At 44.7% G+C, this 18,195-nt stretch overlaps 1 protein-coding gene across 1 annotated transcript in view; it reads right to left on the bottom strand.

Moving 5' to 3' along the window:
* Window positions 1-18,195, bottom strand: part of Col22a1 (collagen type XXII alpha 1 chain) — a 210,689-nt gene that overhangs the window by 13,135 nt on the left and 179,359 nt on the right. The window contains exons 52-57 of the mRNA XM_041672342.1: window positions 13,060-13,104; window positions 12,232-12,285; window positions 10,286-10,339; window positions 5,045-5,098; window positions 3,662-3,733; window positions 1,583-1,618 (exon numbers count right to left, since the gene is read on the bottom strand). Coding sequence (XP_041528276.1) covers window positions 1,583-1,618; window positions 3,662-3,733; window positions 5,045-5,098; window positions 10,286-10,339; window positions 12,232-12,285; window positions 13,060-13,104 — 315 coding nt within the window. The remainder of the gene's footprint in view (window positions 1-1,582; window positions 1,619-3,661; window positions 3,734-5,044; window positions 5,099-10,285; window positions 10,340-12,231; window positions 12,286-13,059; window positions 13,105-18,195) is intronic.

Here is an 18,195-nt window from a genome sequence, read left to right as displayed (position 1 = left end):
CCTAAACTTATTTATCAAATGGGGGCATCATATTCCTATTCCTGTATTTGTAGGCATTCAAAATGAGCCAATCCCAAGGTTTGCCACTGCAGCAATCTGTATAGCCTAGCCTGACATAGCTGGTAGACAGCGTATACATTCAGAATGCATGCATGGTCTGAAGAGATGGCTTAGGAGTTAAGGGCATGTACTGCCTGACCAACTCAGTCACCTAACTCCACAAGTGCCTACTGCCCTACTTGCTGGAACAGTATTATAAGCTCCATGCCCAAAGAAGAATGGCATAGGAACATAGTCCTTTTTCTCAGGGTGCCCATAGCCTACAGAAGTAGATATGGGTATCCCAATTCTAATACTCAGCAGACAGGTTTTCTTTCTGAAATAGAACCACAAGACAGTCCCACAGTAATTCCATGAAGAAAAAAAAACATGACACTGGATGCTCGGCAGCACGAAGCTGGAAGTTCAGAGAGAATCCAACAGGCATTAATGAGGGAAAAGGGTAGGAGTGAAAGCTAAGCCTCAGAGGTAGAGGAAGTAAGGGCCCTTGTATGTAGCCTACCCAAAACGAGGAGGTCACATCCGAAAGAGAATGTGGGTCAGGTTAGGTCAGCAAGTGAGGAGCAGGTCTAATGAGCAACAAACTATGTCTGGGCTAAAAGCACAAGGTACTCAGACTTTGAACATTTGATCCGGCCTCAAGGAAGGCATTCACTTATAACAGTGCCCCAAATGCATACAGTGACAAGGGTGTTCTCTTTCTTTCAAGACAAGAGTGCTGGCTTTGACATACACATGAACAATTTCCCTGGAAGTTTTTTTCTCTACTTCATTCATCTAGTCATTCATCACTGAACACTCTTAGCATCTCCGTGTTTGGTTCATGTGCTGGAACAGAACAGAGCGGATGACCAGCAGAACAGGTCAACAACGCTTCTCTCCAGTGGCCAACAGAGGTCCACAGGAGAATGAAAGGGGACTGCAGACGAGGGCATTTTGAAAAAAAGAAAGGGCCCTGAAAACTAATTTAGTATTTCAGGAATAGACCAGAGTGGATGGAGCTGACTGGAGGAAGAAAAAGGTGGAAGGAGCAGGGCATCTCGGGAGTCATTTGCATGGCAAGGGAAGAACACAGCTGCCATTTGGGCTGTAACGTGGCATGAAATGTTGATGTCCCACAGATCTCCAGCTGCTAGAGAAGGTCACGGATGGACAGAGGAAACCATTAGGGAGCCTACAGGAAGGGTCCTTGTCAAAAAGGACTCAGGACTGGGCAGGTTCCATTCATAAGTGATGGACAGAGCTGAGAAGCATCACAGAGACAAAGATGGGAAGCTTTGCTGACAATGCTCCCAAAGGAGGGTGGCTAAGGAGATATAGTCATCTACCTGGTGCCCCTGGTGGTTGCCTAACTTGTGAGATTTTGTGAAGTTAAAATGTAAGCCCCCAGTACTATAAGCACACTGAAGCTGGTGGAGGGGTTTGGATAAGCTCAGAATTCACTTCTCAGCCTTATCACCCATCTGTGGTTCCCACAGGAAAGGGCTATCAAGTAGAACGGGCAGGATTGGGTAATACTTGCCTCTTTGCCTGGAGCGCCTATCTCTCCTGCTTCTCCCTGTTAAAAAAAAAAAATAAAAAGAACATGGGGATCAGTGGGCTCAGCAGCATCAGACCACTAGATATCAATCTTCATGACAGGCATCTCACATACATGTTCCAGAGAAGACAGCAATCAGTCCACATAGCCTACCGGACAAGGGCATCCCACATGTGGCCTTCTGGCCAGTTTATGCAGAAGAAGGTAGAGAACTGCCCCAGCATGGGAACAAATCTCTGCTTATGAGATCTTTGTCGATGGAGTCAACGTGTCTCTACTACGCATGTTTTTCAGAAGACAATTGTACTAGTTGTCTAGTGTGAGGGAGGCCACTCATCATCAGGGGACAATGTGTTTAAATAAGGCGGTGGATTCTAACTTCAAATTGATTCCTCCTTGATTGGCTTTCTGACCTTATATTGCCTCCTTGCCAATCTCTTAAGTTCATTGTGCCTCAGTTTTTACATCTATAAATTAAGAGGAGTCATTTTATCTATGTCATAGGTTACAATGATACTTGTTTTCATTGAAATATGTAAAGTACAATGACTAGCATCTAATAAAGCTGGGTAGTTCACTCTGTTTTTTACGATTAAGGAGGAATTTTCGCAAAGAGAAGTACATACTTGGCTGCTGACTGACAGCCAATTTATGAACAAGGACTGGTAAAGGGAACAATTGAGTAAATGCTTGGGACTAGAGAAACCATATACATATTGGAGCAGAAGTGGAAAACAGCAGGCAGGGTACCATGAACAACGGATGATCCCACTGGCTCGGTGGTTGCATGAAAAGGGCAGAATCACACTGGAGGGTCTATGCAGGACTAAGGGAGCATTTTCATCTTGAGGTGTCACATACAACCTTTCTCCATCCATCAGTGCAGGCCAGAGTCTGCAGAACACTCCAATGGCTTCAGTGTGGCTATGAATGGGTCCTCACTACCCTTTAACAGCTCCAATATGTACTCCAATGTCAAGTAAGAAGAGCCAGACAAAAGCTCCAGGTAGGTACAAATCTATACTGTGGCCTTAAATCAATCACCTATATGTTCTGACCCTGTGACCCAAACTAGTTCAACTTTGCAATCATTAAAATCATCCTTCAAGTTCCAGGGTCATCATTGCCAGCACTATCCATCACACACATCAACAAATGCCATCACGATCACCTGTACTTATTGATCACTACAATGGGCTGGACATTACTGCAATCCCTTATGTGGATTCTCACATTTGATGAGTGATGCTGTCACACCGTTAGATTAAGGCAGAAGCCACATAATGAGATTTTATACCATTTTCCTAAGGTCTCATGATGAGAGCAGTGGGTCCCTTGCAACTGCCAATATTGATCCCTCAACTGTCTACTAAATCATGAGGCACTCCGACTCCACACAACCTCATCATGACATGAAAAAAAAATGGCCTGTAAGACATGAGTTGGAGACCTTCCCCTGTAATCAGATTGGTGAAAACCCAACTATCATCATAGAGTCTTCATCCAGTAACTGATGGAACCAGATGCAGAGATCCACAACCAAGCGCCATACCAAGATCCAGGAATCTTATTGAAGAGGGGAAGAAGGGGATATATGAGCAAGGGAGGTGAAGATCGTGATGGAGAAATCTACAGCAACAGCTGAACCAAGCTAGTGGAAACTCATGAACTCAGACCAACAGCTGTGGAGCCTCCATGGTATTCAACTAGGCCCTTCACTTGTGGGAGACAGTTGTATAGCTTGGTCTGTTAAGGGGACCCTGACAGTAGGACCAGGATCTCTCCCTGTTATATGAGCTAGCTTGTTGAAGCCCATTCCCTATGGTGGGATGCCATGCTTAGCCTTAATACAGCAGGGAGGGGCTTGGTCCTGCCTCAACTTAATGTGCTAGATTTTGTTGACTCCCCATGGGAGCCCTTACTGGTTGGGAGGAGTGGATGAAGGATGGGCTGGAGGGGAGGTAAGGGGGTGGGAAAAAGATTTGAGTGGCAGGGACAGTAGTGAAACTCAAGGTCACATCTAGAACCAGAAATCTTGGCACCATTAGATTCTCTCCTTACCGGAGGCCCCCGGGGACCCAGAAAACCTGGAAGTCCTGGGCTGCCATTTTCTCCTTTGTTTCCCTTCTGACCCTGTGAAGGAAAAACAAGGGATTAATTATTCAAGGTCAAGCAAAAGTCCATCAGATTCAGAAAGTTAAGGACACCCCAATCTGTGGAGTCCTGACCCCCCTGCCCCTTACTTACATTGGAGAGAAGATGGGTCAGCAAGAGATAAGGGGTTTATAAACTTGATATCATTACAGAGGGCCAGGGAAGGAAGATAAGATGAGGGAAAATGACCACAGACAGAGGATAGCCTTTCCATTCAAGTCGTGACATCTTATGGATGGATTCTTAAGATCTAGATGTGGGCAGCCTCTTTGAAGTGGGAACTGCTTCCCATGATGCTTCTAAGGCTCAAGGTGTGGTGGTTGCGGCCTTTGTAGTCTAATGTTTTAGCTTTTCCCAAAGTGCCTTCGAATGGGTCAGCTTCTCTGGGGCTAGCTCCTCCCCTGGGTGGGTCCACCATCAGGATGCTCACCTACCCCTACCGTATCTACTCTTACTCAGTAGGACTGATAGAACCTACATTGAAGCTCCTGGTGAAGAGGACTGGAATTGCCATGATAGGCATGCAGTTGTAGTTGTCCCTGGACCAGCAGGGTTATTAACTGCTGTGACTAGACATCCTGAGATTTTGTGGGTGTCTGGTCACCCTGACTTCTACAGTCCTAGCAATTATCTGGAAAGCACTGGCTAGCACACTGTCCTGCCAGTTTTTAAATGACCTTTTATACTTGTAAGTGGCTCCTGAATAGATCTCAATCTAAGCAAATAAAAATATAAGCAGGCTTGGCAAGAAGAAAATTCATACCCAGACTTGGACGTATTGATGCCTATAATCCATTAAAGAACCATCTACCCCAGTATGTCTCCCCACTGACCTCATATGAACCTCAAATCCAGAATCTAATCGGTGCCCAGAAGTCTACCTGCCACACTCTTTCCACCACCTCCCACTGAACTTTCTTGCTCTCTACCCATGCTTCCCATCCCTCTTCCCAGGCTGCACATCACTTTGTTACCTGACATGCTCAAGGTTGCAGATGTGACCCTGCCCTTTATTTCAATCATTAGACACTCGCTGTGAAAGCTTACCACATAATTGTCTACACCAAATAGTTGGAGGTGTCCATGTTTTAGACAGCAGTGACTGAGCAACATAGTCAAATATACGGTAAACTTTTAAAGAGCTAGATACCTTGATTCTCTGGCTTTGGGACTACTTGTACCATTTAAATAAGGATTTGTTCTCCAGTGTGTTCAGGGACAGAGAACAAACAATGGGTATTATGAGACCCTTGGCCTAACACCATCAGGAAGCTGGGGATGAGCACTCACTGGGGCTCCTGGACGGCCAGGGTCTCCCGGGGCTCCAGGTGATCCGCTGCTACCCTGGTGGGAGAAACAGAAAGGTTTGTCCTGCCAGTTCTCCGTGTCAGAGCATCACCAAGCAGGGCACTGGAGCAGACTTGACTGCAGGTGGACGACTTCATTACACAGGCTGTTCTCGCTCGGGCTGGCAGGGCTCTCTGAAAACCACTTCATTTTGCAGAGGATGTTTTTCAACTTGTAAAAGGAAGCCATGATATTTAATTCATAGCGCGATTATGGAAGTAAATGAGTCCGTGGGCATGAAAAGGCCCCGCTCACTGACTGGTGCCCACTGCACCGCACAGTAAACGAGCAGGACCAGCTTCATTCATCCTTCCATTCATCTTTCAACTCACAGGCTGGGCTATGAACAATACAAGCATGTAACGCAACTCAGCTCAGGAGTAGCTGCTTCCATCGGAAGGCGTGCCTGAGGAAGCAGCTCTGCCTGCTCTTCATCGCAAGCCCCCTCCCTTAGGGCATTATCACAAATGCAATGAATGCATTAAAGCACAAGGATACAGGGGGCTAGGGTACACACTGGCTTATTCTGTCATGCAGTTAGGGATCGAAAGGATCACAGGTTCTAGGACTGAGGGTCTTGAATCTAGTATTCTCTAATTTGACAGTCATTTTGAGCATATTTATAATTTTGGAAAATACTTCTTCTCAAAAGGTTTCTCACAGTGGCATTCACCTGCAATCCCAGCTATTCTGAGGGCAGTTGCGGGTGGGTGTCAGGAATTCAAAGTCATTCTCAGTTACACAGTGAGTTAGAAGTCAGCCTTAGTTATATGAGACCATTTGTCAAAGTTAACACACACACAAAATCCATTATAGAGTAAATATCAGGAAGCTGAAAAAGTCTCCTAGCTACCCACCCTGTCTCACTCCCAAATAAACGCCTATTGCCTAAAATGCACAGCTCAACTCCTTCTGCCCACCAGACTTCCCATGGGATGCTCTTCTGTGCTCAGCTCACATCCCTGCCCTGAGTCTGTGACTTGTGGCTCTTAATATCTCCAGCATGTAGTGAGTGACACGCACTAGGGTTTTCTGTTTAATGAGAAGACTGAGAACATCACAGATATCCACAGTGTTAATCCTGAAAATGAAAGATTTGAGTAAAGTCCTGTAACTGTGAATTGTGTATTCATGAAGGTGTCAACGTCCCCAAAACTTGATAGAATCCACTACCTTCAGCTGACCCTGGCCAGTAATCTTATATTACACACCAATCCCTCTTAAAAATCATTCACTTCTCATACCGAATGCAAATGTCATTACCATTTTACATGTGGGGAAACTGAGGCATGGAAATTCTAAGCCACACACCCCAGAGAGAAGTGGAAAAAACGAGTTCTGAGCATAGTCAATACTGGCCATCCCATACTGTACCGCCCTCCTTAAGCACGTGTCTACAGGTCAGTAACCAGAAACACAGTCTCTATCTTTTGCCTAAAATGTGCCCGTGGGAACATGTGTATTCAAGCACCTCATCTCACCAGATGCACCCAGAAACCATGTAGCATAGCTAACCTTAGTTCACGAGGAAATCAAGACATAGAGGAAGTCCAAGCTCTGTCTGGGATCTCAGCTAGTGAGTACAAAAATGGAAGCCCTCAACATTCTTTCTGATTGGCAGGCACACTCAGACCTTCTAGTGAGTGCTGCCTGCTGCCCCTCCTTATACTCCCTCCACCCACCAACCCATCTGTGTCTCTCTAAAAATATGTACTCTGGCTCATCCCTATGGAAATGATATCTCTCCTGCTTCTTGCTCTAGTCCTTCTTTGCCTCTGCGGGGGGAGGAGGAGGGGCCACCAGACAATACAATAGCACATGGTGCCAAGGCTAGTTTTGGTGGCCACCGGTTCCCTGTGAACTTTGGTGTTTTGATGTTAGGACTAGGTCCTCTCTGAGGCACAGAATCACTCTATCTGTCTGTTCGCCTGTCTATCTATCTATCTATCTATCTATCTATCTATTCGCCTATCTATCTATCTATCTATCTGTCATCTATCTATCTACCATCTTCTAGTCCCTCTGGCCACTATGCAGCCTATGAATGGAGGATGTAGTCCCCTTCCCAAGCTTCTGTTCTCCAAACTTCTCTTCAAGCCCCTTCCTCTAGGACAACCTTTCTGTCAAGACAATTGAGTCCACAGACAGTTAAGGTAGGGTCTTAAACTTCAGACTCTTGGTCCAGACCACTTGAGTCCAAAGACTGGCATCAACTACCGATGAAATGTAGGCTATTGGGCAAACTATGAGCATCTCTGCATCTTTATCCCTTGTCCTTGCACAGGCAGATTCATACCCTGGTTTCATAACTCAGAAGTCTTGGTAGGAAATCAAATGAATGACATCTGTGCTTTGTGCAACGAACACCCCATATTTCTCTAAAGCCGGTGGCGGTGAGACAGCAATCACATGAGTTTTACCCATCCCTGTGTGACTGTAGATTTTAAAGAAAGCAAAATGGAAGTTTGGGGATTATGTACACATATACAATTACCACAACATGAAAAAAATTGACCTCCAAATATGATCATATGCAAGAGAGGTTACTCACACACCACTGACACACACACGTTGTGCCCAACAGTGGCCCCAGAAGCATGCAGGGGAGCTGAAAAGTTCACATTTCTGAGTAATATCATAGCCATCCCACTGTCACAGCATGGCACATGACAGAGACATTAGCAATGGCATGCAAACAACAGCAACAGGTATAAAAACGCCACAAGCTAAAATGATCCATGGAACGCCATACTTGCCAATGACCACCAATCGCTGCACTGGTTTATGTGTGTGAAATGACACATTTCCATCTTTGTTTTAGAGTGCACTTTTATTTACCAGAAGCAAAGTTTACTGTTCATAGTGTGCTAAGTTACACGCACAGCTGCCTCTCATGGGTCTCCCAGGGTTTTCTCTGTACATAGCACTGGGCATCCTTCTACTACCTATCTTTGCTCACACTCTGTGGATTTGCCTAGGTGTATAAATGGGAGTGGATAAAACTCCAAATATCTACCAACATGTGGAATATTAGCTTAAATTAACATGTTGAAATGTTAGTGCCTAGGCGCTTGAAATTTGAATTTGTTAACAGAATCATCAAAGATGTAATCAGTTACGTCAGCTTATGGTATAATAGGTTAGACCCTTAATTCAATAGGACTAATGCCTGAGCATAAGGGGAATTTGGGACACACACAAGAGCACATGCACTCACAAAAACATCATATATACAGGAGGAATATTCCATGAAGACAGAAGCATGTCTAATCCTCTAAGCCAAGGATTGTTATTATAGTCAGTCAACCCTAATATTGCTGCTGTAAGGACCAGCCTTCAGCAGCTCAGATATTGAGGGGAATCCAGAGAGATAGCGAACTAATCAATCAACTTGACTTTTCTGAGGGAGCAAAACTTAATTCTCTGGGGCCAGCAATGGTGTCAAAACTTAACTCTCTAGGGGCGGCAAAGAAGAAAAAAGGAAAACACACACACACACACACACACACACACACCTCCAACATCTCAGCATCTCTCCTAGGGTGCTGATGAATGGCAAGCCTTTAGCAGGTCAGAGACACTGAAGAGGAGATGCAGAGCAGGCAAGCTGCTGGACAGACAAACAGACATATGAGGACTTTCCTGAGGCCCCAAGCTTAGTTCTTTATTTTATTATTCTTTCTGTTGCTTGTTCTACTCTATTCTTTTTCTGTTCTGTTCTTCTACTCTGATTTTCCCGTCTGCCCATTCTTATTTTTTCCTTCTAGCTAACTTTATTTTTCCCTTACAGCTTATATACCCCAGAAAAAACATCTTTGAAGCAGTATAAAAATTACAATGTGGTTACGTTCTGTTTTTCAAGTGAATGATTACAATGAATAAAATGTTCTATATATCCCTTTTACAATTAAACATTTTACATATTACAGATGAAAAACACGTTGTCCCAAGAACCCACATACAATCTTACCCAAGCAACTTGTTATAAAGATTAAGGATGTGTAAGTAAAAAAGGTATTTTTCTAAGTCAGTTCTCTTACTGGTAGGCTGCATTTTCTGGTTTCAAAGAAAGGACCAATCATTTTGTTATTTACCTTAAAAGGTAATCTAACAAAAAAATCTTTTTTAAAAAATCACAAATCTAAACTTTTATTTATGAAAATGTCAGTTCTAGTTTAAATCCTTAGGTTACACCCACCCAACAAGAATATATATCAGGAAGCTGAGGGCAAAAATAGGTACGAGGAATTAATCATCACCTTTGATCATCAACTCATCATAGCAAGAAAGGTACATCAGCCAGCAATAGCCATTGTCCTGTTCCCTGACCTCAGCAAGTCCCTTGTTCAACTATTAAAAGTGTGTCTTTATAAACTTTAAATTGATCCTGAAGACTTTCCACTTCAAGGCCATTAACAAAAACATATTAACCTGACCTTACTAACAACTCTACATCTGAATTCTTTCTAAGGGTGGTGGTTGAATCATTAATCTGCTACAACAGCAATGGTTGGAAAAAAATCAATTACTATTATTGTCAGTACCAGTAACACTGCCTGGTGAGGGGCTAGAAAACCCCTGAGAGTTTTCATACAACCCACAGGCTATGAAAAAGGTGGCGACCATGAAGGCAGCAATCAGAGCTATGTTGAGTAAGAGTATGAGTTCCTCAGGACACGTAGTCCTCATGGCTTTGCCTTCCAAGGCTCACTCAAGTTAGCTTTCCCAACCACACAGTGTGTTCACTGAGCTCCAATGCTGCCTGTTGGTCCCCTCACATGGATGCTGACACCCTAAGAAGCTAAAGATGCAGGGATGCTCTCCCTCATGGCTGGTACCTAAATTTCCCTCTCTGGCCTCCAGAAACAAAGGCAAATGTTTCTAAAAATCTACCAACTGTGGTACTTATAGGAAACTCAAGTGTGGCACATAAAACTGTATAATAGCCCCAAAGTGGAAGTATAACAGCTCTTGGAATCCCTGTGGGCAGACTGTCAGTGAGTTGTCTTTGGGGACATGTAAGAAGGTTCTTGGGACAGAGGGCAGTGGCTGTTTGGCATCCTCTAAGACACAGAGCATCATTTTAAAGTAATGCATGCATCCATACCAGGGTAAAACACCAAACATCATCATGGTAATAGCTTGGTTGAACTGTGAAGCAAGTTAATGTCAAAGGAAACTCACTGGTGGGCCCCTTGGTCCTCTGGGACCCTGAGGTCCTGCTGGTCCAGTGTCACCCTGGAACAGAGAGGAATCATATAATCACAGAGTTACATGTCAGATGACAAAGGTCTAATTTGGACCAGATTTCACCAACAGACACAGGAACCCAGTACTGTGTCCAAACACTTCCTTTTCAATGCCAAGAACTTCAAACATGCACCATTTTTTTTCCACCCAGATGAAGGATGCTTTTCAATTCACATCTGTAAATGAGTATGTTTATTCACTGATGTAGACAGAGGTCACCTGTTTCTCTGGTTGTTTAAGGAAGTCAGATCTCGAACCAAGAAAAGTCAAAAATGGCAAATTCACTAGATAATAACCTAGAACCATTCGTGCCCAAGTCGCCACAGTATGAAATCTGCCACCCAACGGCACCACCCACACAGCGTCTAGGGAAGTCTCACAGGCTCCACCTACTCAATTGTTTTTTTAAGTATGCCTTAGTTAGGTTCACCACTGCTGTATGGTGAAATACCGTAATCAAAAAAAATCCAGAGAGGAAAGGGTTTCTCTTACTCTTTTTTTTTTTATCTCAGTTCATCATCCTAGGCAGTCAGGGTAGATTTGATGCAGAGGCCATTAAGAAGTCCTGGCTGCTGGTATGCTCCTTATGACTTGCTCATCCTGCTTTCTCTAGAAGCCAGGACCACCAGCCCAAGGGTAGCACCACCCAAAATGGACTTGGCCCTCACACAACCAATCACGAATTAGGAAAATTACCAACAGGCTTGTCAACAGCCCAGTCTTAGGGAGACGTTTTCTCAACTGGGGTTCCTTCCTCTTGGATGACTCCAGCTTGTGTCAAGCTGACACAAAGCTAAGTAGGACAAATTGCTGGGAAAAAACAACGGAGCTAGACTGACGTTCCCACGTGATTCCTTCTAGATCCTTCTAAGCAGATCCAACAAACAGTCAATTTGCTACAGCATCCAGAGCAACAAGAGAAGTCTATATGCTACATAGGTCCCTGTGGAGGTCATGAGAAATATAAAGATCTAGAAGGAGACCATTTGCCAACCTCAGGACTGTGTCTCCATGCTTCCAGCAAGTTTCCCACTCCTAGGAGAACAATCTCCATACCCAAATGTCAGGTCACGTGGTAAAATGCCACATACAATAGATAGTCAAGTCTTGGGAAATGGGCATAGAGGGTGAGCTATAAATAGTGGATCCAGGGTGGCTCCTTGTACCTCTGAGTCTCTTCATGACAGTGTTCTCATTTGTGCCTTCCAGAGAAAACCTCTACCTTCTCTGTCCTGCTTTCAAGACCAAGTAAAAGTAAGAACATCTGAGATGCCTAAAGGAAGACACAGCCCAAGAAGCAAGAACCGCTACTGCTACCTCTGGCAGTGGCTTTGGTGATGATGGTGGTGGTGATGATGATCAAAGTGCTAGAATTAGTGATGGTTTGGTGATGGTGGTGGTGACAATGGTGATGGCATTAGTCACAGTAATGGTAGTAATGATGGGGGGTGTGGTGCAGTAGTGTTGTTGATAATGGTGGCAAACACAGTGGTGGCAATGGTGGTGGTGGAGGTAAAGGCAACCGTGTGGATCTCAAATGATGGGAGAGAATTTGAGGGATTCATAGTTACTAGGAACACCAAAAAGATCAAGAGTTGAAGAAACAATTTGTGGGAAAACATGAAAGGCCATTCAAATAATGTAAGATAGATAGAGTGGATCCACCATCTAACACTAGACAAATCAGATGAACCCAGAAAAAATTCTGTGAACTGTGAGATACAGGCTGACCCCAAGGATGGAAGAAGCTCAAGTCTTAAGGAAAACCAATTATGTGTCATTCCACACCTTAATAGAACTGCCACCTGTCACTTTGGAAGGGTTCCTAGGTGCCTCTCCCTTGTTCCTCAAGCACTGAAGGTCAAAGCATCCCAACTTACATCTTTTCCTGGTGATCCTTCCCTTCCAGGGGGGCCAATAGTCCCAGGTTCTCCCTAGAAACAAAAAATTCCAGTTAGGAACAGGACTGGTTTAGATATAGGCCACCACAAGTAAATACATAGTATCTAAATGTGTGGAAGAGATGCAAAGCCCCAGAAGGCTGACAGACAGAAGTGACCCCACACACAGTATGAGAGTCTCTGAAGCAGCAGAGCTGGATTCCAGTAGAGTGGGTGGAGCCCTAAGTGTCTCCCCAACAGGAAAGGCAGGAAGAGCACTGCATGGGTCAGGTGAACCTGTTGAGTCCCCTGTTACCTGCTTATCTCTGGCTTCTCTCTACAGCTTCTCTCTGTCATGGTTATCCACAACATTCAAGGAATCCTACCAATGACCCAGTACTCCCTTCAAAGGTTTGGGGCATTTTGAAGAGGCAGGTATTAGAGAATAAGAAAAGGTTTGAGGGGCTACGCACCTGAGACAAAGCCTGTGTGTTAACATACACACTCTATGACCTGGGAAAGTCACCCATGACCTCTGACCTGAGTTTGCTCCACTGCAAATGAAGCCTAACACCATGGCTTGCTTCACAGGGCTTAGGGGACATGTCAACAGTCCATAGGCGACCTAAACTCAGGTTGATTTGGCTAGTTTGGCTGCATGTAATGTTGGGCCCAGAAGAACCACTCACAAGAGATGGGATGGTGCCACCCACTGTGACACCAGGCCAGCACATCTACTGTTCTTTCCTAAATAAAACAGCAAGGTGATGCCCTGCAAATCGTGGAATCCTCTCCCCGCTGAGTGTCAGCTCAGAGTCATCTACTTACCCTCAGACCAGGTGGGCCAGGATCACCTGTGTGTCCCTTGAAGCCCTGGAAGAAACATGATGAAGTTATGACTCTACCAAAGAATAGGCTGGGCAGCAGAAAGGCAGAGAGCTGCAAAGACATCCTGAGTCATCCCATCTTCTGCTTGTGGCTTACCCTGTTGCCTCTCGCTCGCCACCCATGTCAGGGTGCCAGGCGTGGGTAGAAGAAAATCAGGGAGGAAAGGCAAGAAGCAGGGAAGAGAGAAGGTTTTCTCTATGGGGTCCTGCATTGCATGGTGATATAACCATCAAAAGTGCTCATTTCGTGGCCTTGAAGCTCTGAAACATGGGTTCTGTTCTCACCATTGTATAAAGAAACCCAAGCTCAGTCCTGTTTATCACTCAGACAGTGAAGAGGTACCATGATTCAACACATGCCAATCTGATATAGAGGACACCTCTCCATGGTCATTCTCAACAAAAGGGGGGCAGCGAACCCATAGAATCAAATTACCACCTGGCTGCATCTACCAGGCTTCACTCTGGTTTCATCTCCTGATGACATTAGCAAATGACAATACAACCAGGAAGCAGAAAGCTCTAGGGGGAGGCTGTCCAAGGAGAACTTCATCTTAAAAGGCTCGACAGGGTATTAAGGTCACAACTGAGAAATGCGGCTTGTGCGTCTCCACCCACCATGGCCAATTAGAATGTAGTCTGTCCTTTAGAGGATGGGAGAGTAGGAGTGGATAACAGAATGTGGTCCCTCTAGTACCAGTAGGGGCAGTGGGCGGAGAACCCCAGTCTAAATGGATGAAAATTTCTTCAGCTAAATCTGGGCTTATAACTGGGTCTCAATGACAGTCTGTCTGGAAACCACACAGGAAGCTGTTAGAACACCGCAGTCATTGACAAGGAAAGATGAAAGAGGGACACAAGGAAGAGTGGAGTGGAGTCATCTAAGTTTTAGATTCAGAGTTTCAACTATTCTATGTCATGCCAGCCAAAGAACAGGCTTTGCCCCTGGATCCCTAACATCACTATGGGTAAGAAAACAGAAATCCTAAGATGCCTAGTCCTCTGTTTCCAACGGCAGATGCTTTCTGGGCCTCTGCACCGGATGTGCCAGGGCTGACCATGGGCCGGGGGCTCATCAGGTCTCTGCTCTCCTCTGCCGCTGTGGGACTCACGTGTTTCACTTCTCTCTACTAGGATTCAGTTTCCACACAAGACCATGAGAATGAGACCCAGGTCTGTAGAGATGCTGTTTGGAACGAGCAGAGCAAAGCTCTTCAGTAACTCAGAACTCAGCAAGGTTCTGGGACCTTCTTTAAATGACCGAATTCCAAGGCCAGCTGTCTTCCAAGAGGGGACTCTAACTTGCTCTCATTCCATAAACCCAGGACAAAAGCCCCAACTAGGGGAGCCCCACACTGCTAGGTACTGCTACTATTTTCTCCGTTACACAGAAGAGGAAACAGGTCCAGAAGCGGCCCCACTTTGGTCAATAGATGACAAAGGGAAGGACCCAAATATATTTCTCTCCAAACTCACGCCACCCTTTAAAGCTTTGCTCTGGCTGAGTGAAGCCAAGCAGAGGACCTTGTCCTCTTTCACCAGTTCAGATCTCTTCTACACTGCATCCCTGCTACACTGCATCCCTGCTACACTGCATCCCTGCTACACTGCATCCCTGCTACACTGCATCCCTGCTACACTGCATCCCTGGTACACTGCATCCCTGGTACACTGCATCCCTACTACACTGCATCCCTGCTACACTGCATCCCTGGTACACTGCATCCCTGCTACACTGCATCCCTGCTACACTATATCCCTGTTACACTGCATCCCTGCTACACTGCATCCCTGCTACACTATATCCCTGTTACACTGCATCCCTGACCTGAAATTTCCAGGGCAGAAGAGGGTCCAACTCCTAAGTCAGGATGCAGCAAATGCGTCTCTCCAGCTGACAAGGTACCCCTCTTATTCCTAAGCCAGGAGCCATCTGATGAAACTGGACCTTTTCTCACCAGAACCACTTAGTTAGAGAAGAGACTGCCAGCCACAGTCAGCAACCACTTATCATATTTAAGATGCCTGGCTGATGAGAACCCAAGGACAATGGCACGGGGTTTTGAACCTACGTAATGTGCTGGCTTTGTGGGAGCCTAGCCAGTTTGGATGTTCACCTTCCTAGAAATGCACGGAGGGGGGAGGACCTAGGACTTACCACAGGGCAGGGAAATCTGACTGCTCTTTGGGCTGGAGAGGGAGGGGGAGAGGAGTGGGGGGAGGGGGAGAAGGGTGGGAGGAGGGGGAGGGAAATGGGAGGCTGGGAGGAGGAGGAAATTTGTTTTTTTTTTCTTTTCTCAATAAAAAAAATGTTAAAAAAAAAGATGCCTTAAGAAAGGATGTAAGGGGATCATCAATTTAAAGTATGTTTTGGAAAAAACAACCAGCCACTGATTCATGGTTTTAGTCTGCATAGGCCGAAGCCTTCATCCCCACGCCCGGGTTCCTCCTGCTGCACTCGGGAAAAGCAGGGATATTGGGGAAAATGAACATTGATTTTCATGTTTTGTTTCCTTTTTAATGAATAGTAGCCAGAGGATTTATTGATTTTTCAAAAGAAAAATAACACAAGAGAACAGAAGCAGTGTTCCAATCCGTTACTTCTCGGCAGATAATTGGATTTCAGGAGTTTCATTAAACAGCATTTTTTTAAATTAAGAAATATTAAAAAAAATCAACACCATGAAGAGGTAAAGCACTTAAAAATTAAAATCAAGAGAACATTTTTATTATTATAGAAAATTACCTGTATTTGGTGCACTAATTAGAGGTAGATTTAAAGCTACAACGCATATAACCATAGATGTTAGACATAAAGTAAGAAACCAGGGAGTGGGAAGGACCTCCTGAGAAAGGGAAAACAGAATAAATACATAATTATGAATTAATGAGCTGGGTTTGATGGGACTGAAATGGAAGTAATAATGGGAGGAGGATGAGGATATGGGGAGGGACAGCTAAAACTCAGGGCCATTTGAGGGGTCATATGGAAACCTACTACAGTAGATGCTTCTTAAATATACATTATGTGTTATAATATATGTATATGTTTAATATGCTTCTTAAACATGTGTGTATCTTATAATATATATGTATATATATGCTTCTTAAACTTTGTGTGTGTATGTGTGTGTGTGTGTGTGTGTGTGTGTGTGTAGTCTCAGGTCCTTGGCCACCTGAGCAGTATAGGCATGGATTTGATCTCACAGAGAGCACCTTAGACAGAATCAGATAGAGTTACTCCCACAACTTTTGCCCCACTTTCGCACCACACCAGCATATCATGCAGGTGGGATGCTGCTGTACAGGGAAGGTTTGTAACCGCCTTTCTCCCTGGTGGTGTGCAGAGCCCCTTCCAGTACCGTGGACACTAGGGGTGAAAGCTGTATATATGTATAAAAAATCTCAATGGAATCACCAGATAATGGAGGAGACAAAGCCCCAAGTAGATGTCTCTTACCACTGAATGCAATCTCCAGTAGCAGAATGGGTATACCTAATTGAACTGTTAGCCAAAGAGACCCCATGGACACCCTCCAAACATCCCAGGCTATTGCCAAGGCTATGGGTTTCTCCCCACAAACTGATGATAAGGCCCTACTTCTGAAGAAGCCTACACAATCACATACCTACACAACTCATTGAACATGGAGAAAATGACCTAGTAGCTGCTAGAGTCTTTGCCCCTAGTGTCCATGGTACTAGAAGGTGCTCTGCCCATCAGAGGAGAAAGGCGGTTACAAACACTTCTATCTGCAATGGCATGGTATGCTGTCACAAAAGTAAGAGCAAATCCATGCCTAATACTTCTTAGGTGGCCAAGAACCTGAGACTACACAGGCCACAGACCTAGGGAAAAACCAAATACTACTGTTCTGCTAACGGAACATAGCAATACAATGATTCCTAATGACATTCTGTTATGCTCATACATCAGAGTCTTGCTCAGTCACTATCAGTAAAATACCTCCCCACTTGGATCAAGGAACTTAGTAGCAGAGGAAGCAGCCAGATTGTAAGAGCCGGACGGGATGGAGAACGCCAGGGAAACAAGGCCTTCTAGACACAACAGGGCTGATACACATAGGAATTCAGAGACAATGGCAGCATCTACAGGGCCTCCAGAGGTCTAAGCCAGATGGGGTCCCAGTGCTAAGATGGGAAGTGGACACAAGCCCCCATCTCTAGCCCACAAGCTATCTCTAGCTGACAACCTCTTGCAAAGGAAAATATGTTTTCTCCAATGGAGTCTCAGTGGATATACACCACATTTCAAGAGACCCATACCCAGCAGTAAATGGCAAACACAAAACAAAATCAGTGATTTTTGAAGGATTCTTTTTCCCTCACAATGCTTTCTGGGCATTTTTTTTTCAAAAACCTTATAGGTCCTTTTCTTATATATTATGGCTTCTGATTTTGTGCATCTTCATGTGTTTCTTATTCTCTCCCCCCCCCCTCTCTCTTTTGTTCTGCTCTATTCTGGCTTATTGTTTGGGGCTTTTTAGTTGCTTGTTTTTAATGAGAGAAAAACATTGGGTGGGTGGAGAGACAGAGATGATCTGAAAGAAGCTGGGGGAGGGGAAACTGTGAATGGAATTTACTGTATTTTTAAAAATGCATTTTCAATTTAAATAGGAAAAATAAACAGAGAGGTTGTAATTTATTCAAGAAACAATAAACCTGGTAATACAGTAAATGTTGACTGTCCTTTCTTCTGTTCCAGAGTCAGAAGCAGATTATTTTCTTCTTTGCACCATGCTTGTCTTTCTTTCCAGTATCACCATCACCATAGTGTGTAGTTAGATGGATTTACACAACTGGAAAAAGGGTTAGGGAGGGCACTACAGGAAGGGGCAGGAGATACACTTCTGGTGCAAAGTGCAAGCATGCATAAGGCCCTGCACCCCCCCATCCCCAGCACTGCAAAACTCAGCATGGTGGTGTGTGCCTGTAATCCCAGCAAGCAGAAGGGAGAAGCAAAACCCGAAATCGAAGGTCATCCTCAGTGACGTGACATGAGTTCAAGACCAGCCTGGGTTACATGAAACCATGATTCAAAAGCAAGTAAAATAAA

The sequence above is a fragment of the Microtus oregoni genome, unplaced genomic scaffold (assembly GCF_018167655.1).
Source record: "Microtus oregoni isolate MIOR12 unplaced genomic scaffold, Mior012 000022F_ref0000154, whole genome shotgun sequence".
Lineage (NCBI taxonomy): Eukaryota > Metazoa > Chordata > Mammalia > Rodentia > Cricetidae > Microtus > Microtus oregoni.
Note: the sequence above shows the minus strand (reverse complement) of the source record. Positions and strands in the feature narration are given on the sequence as shown.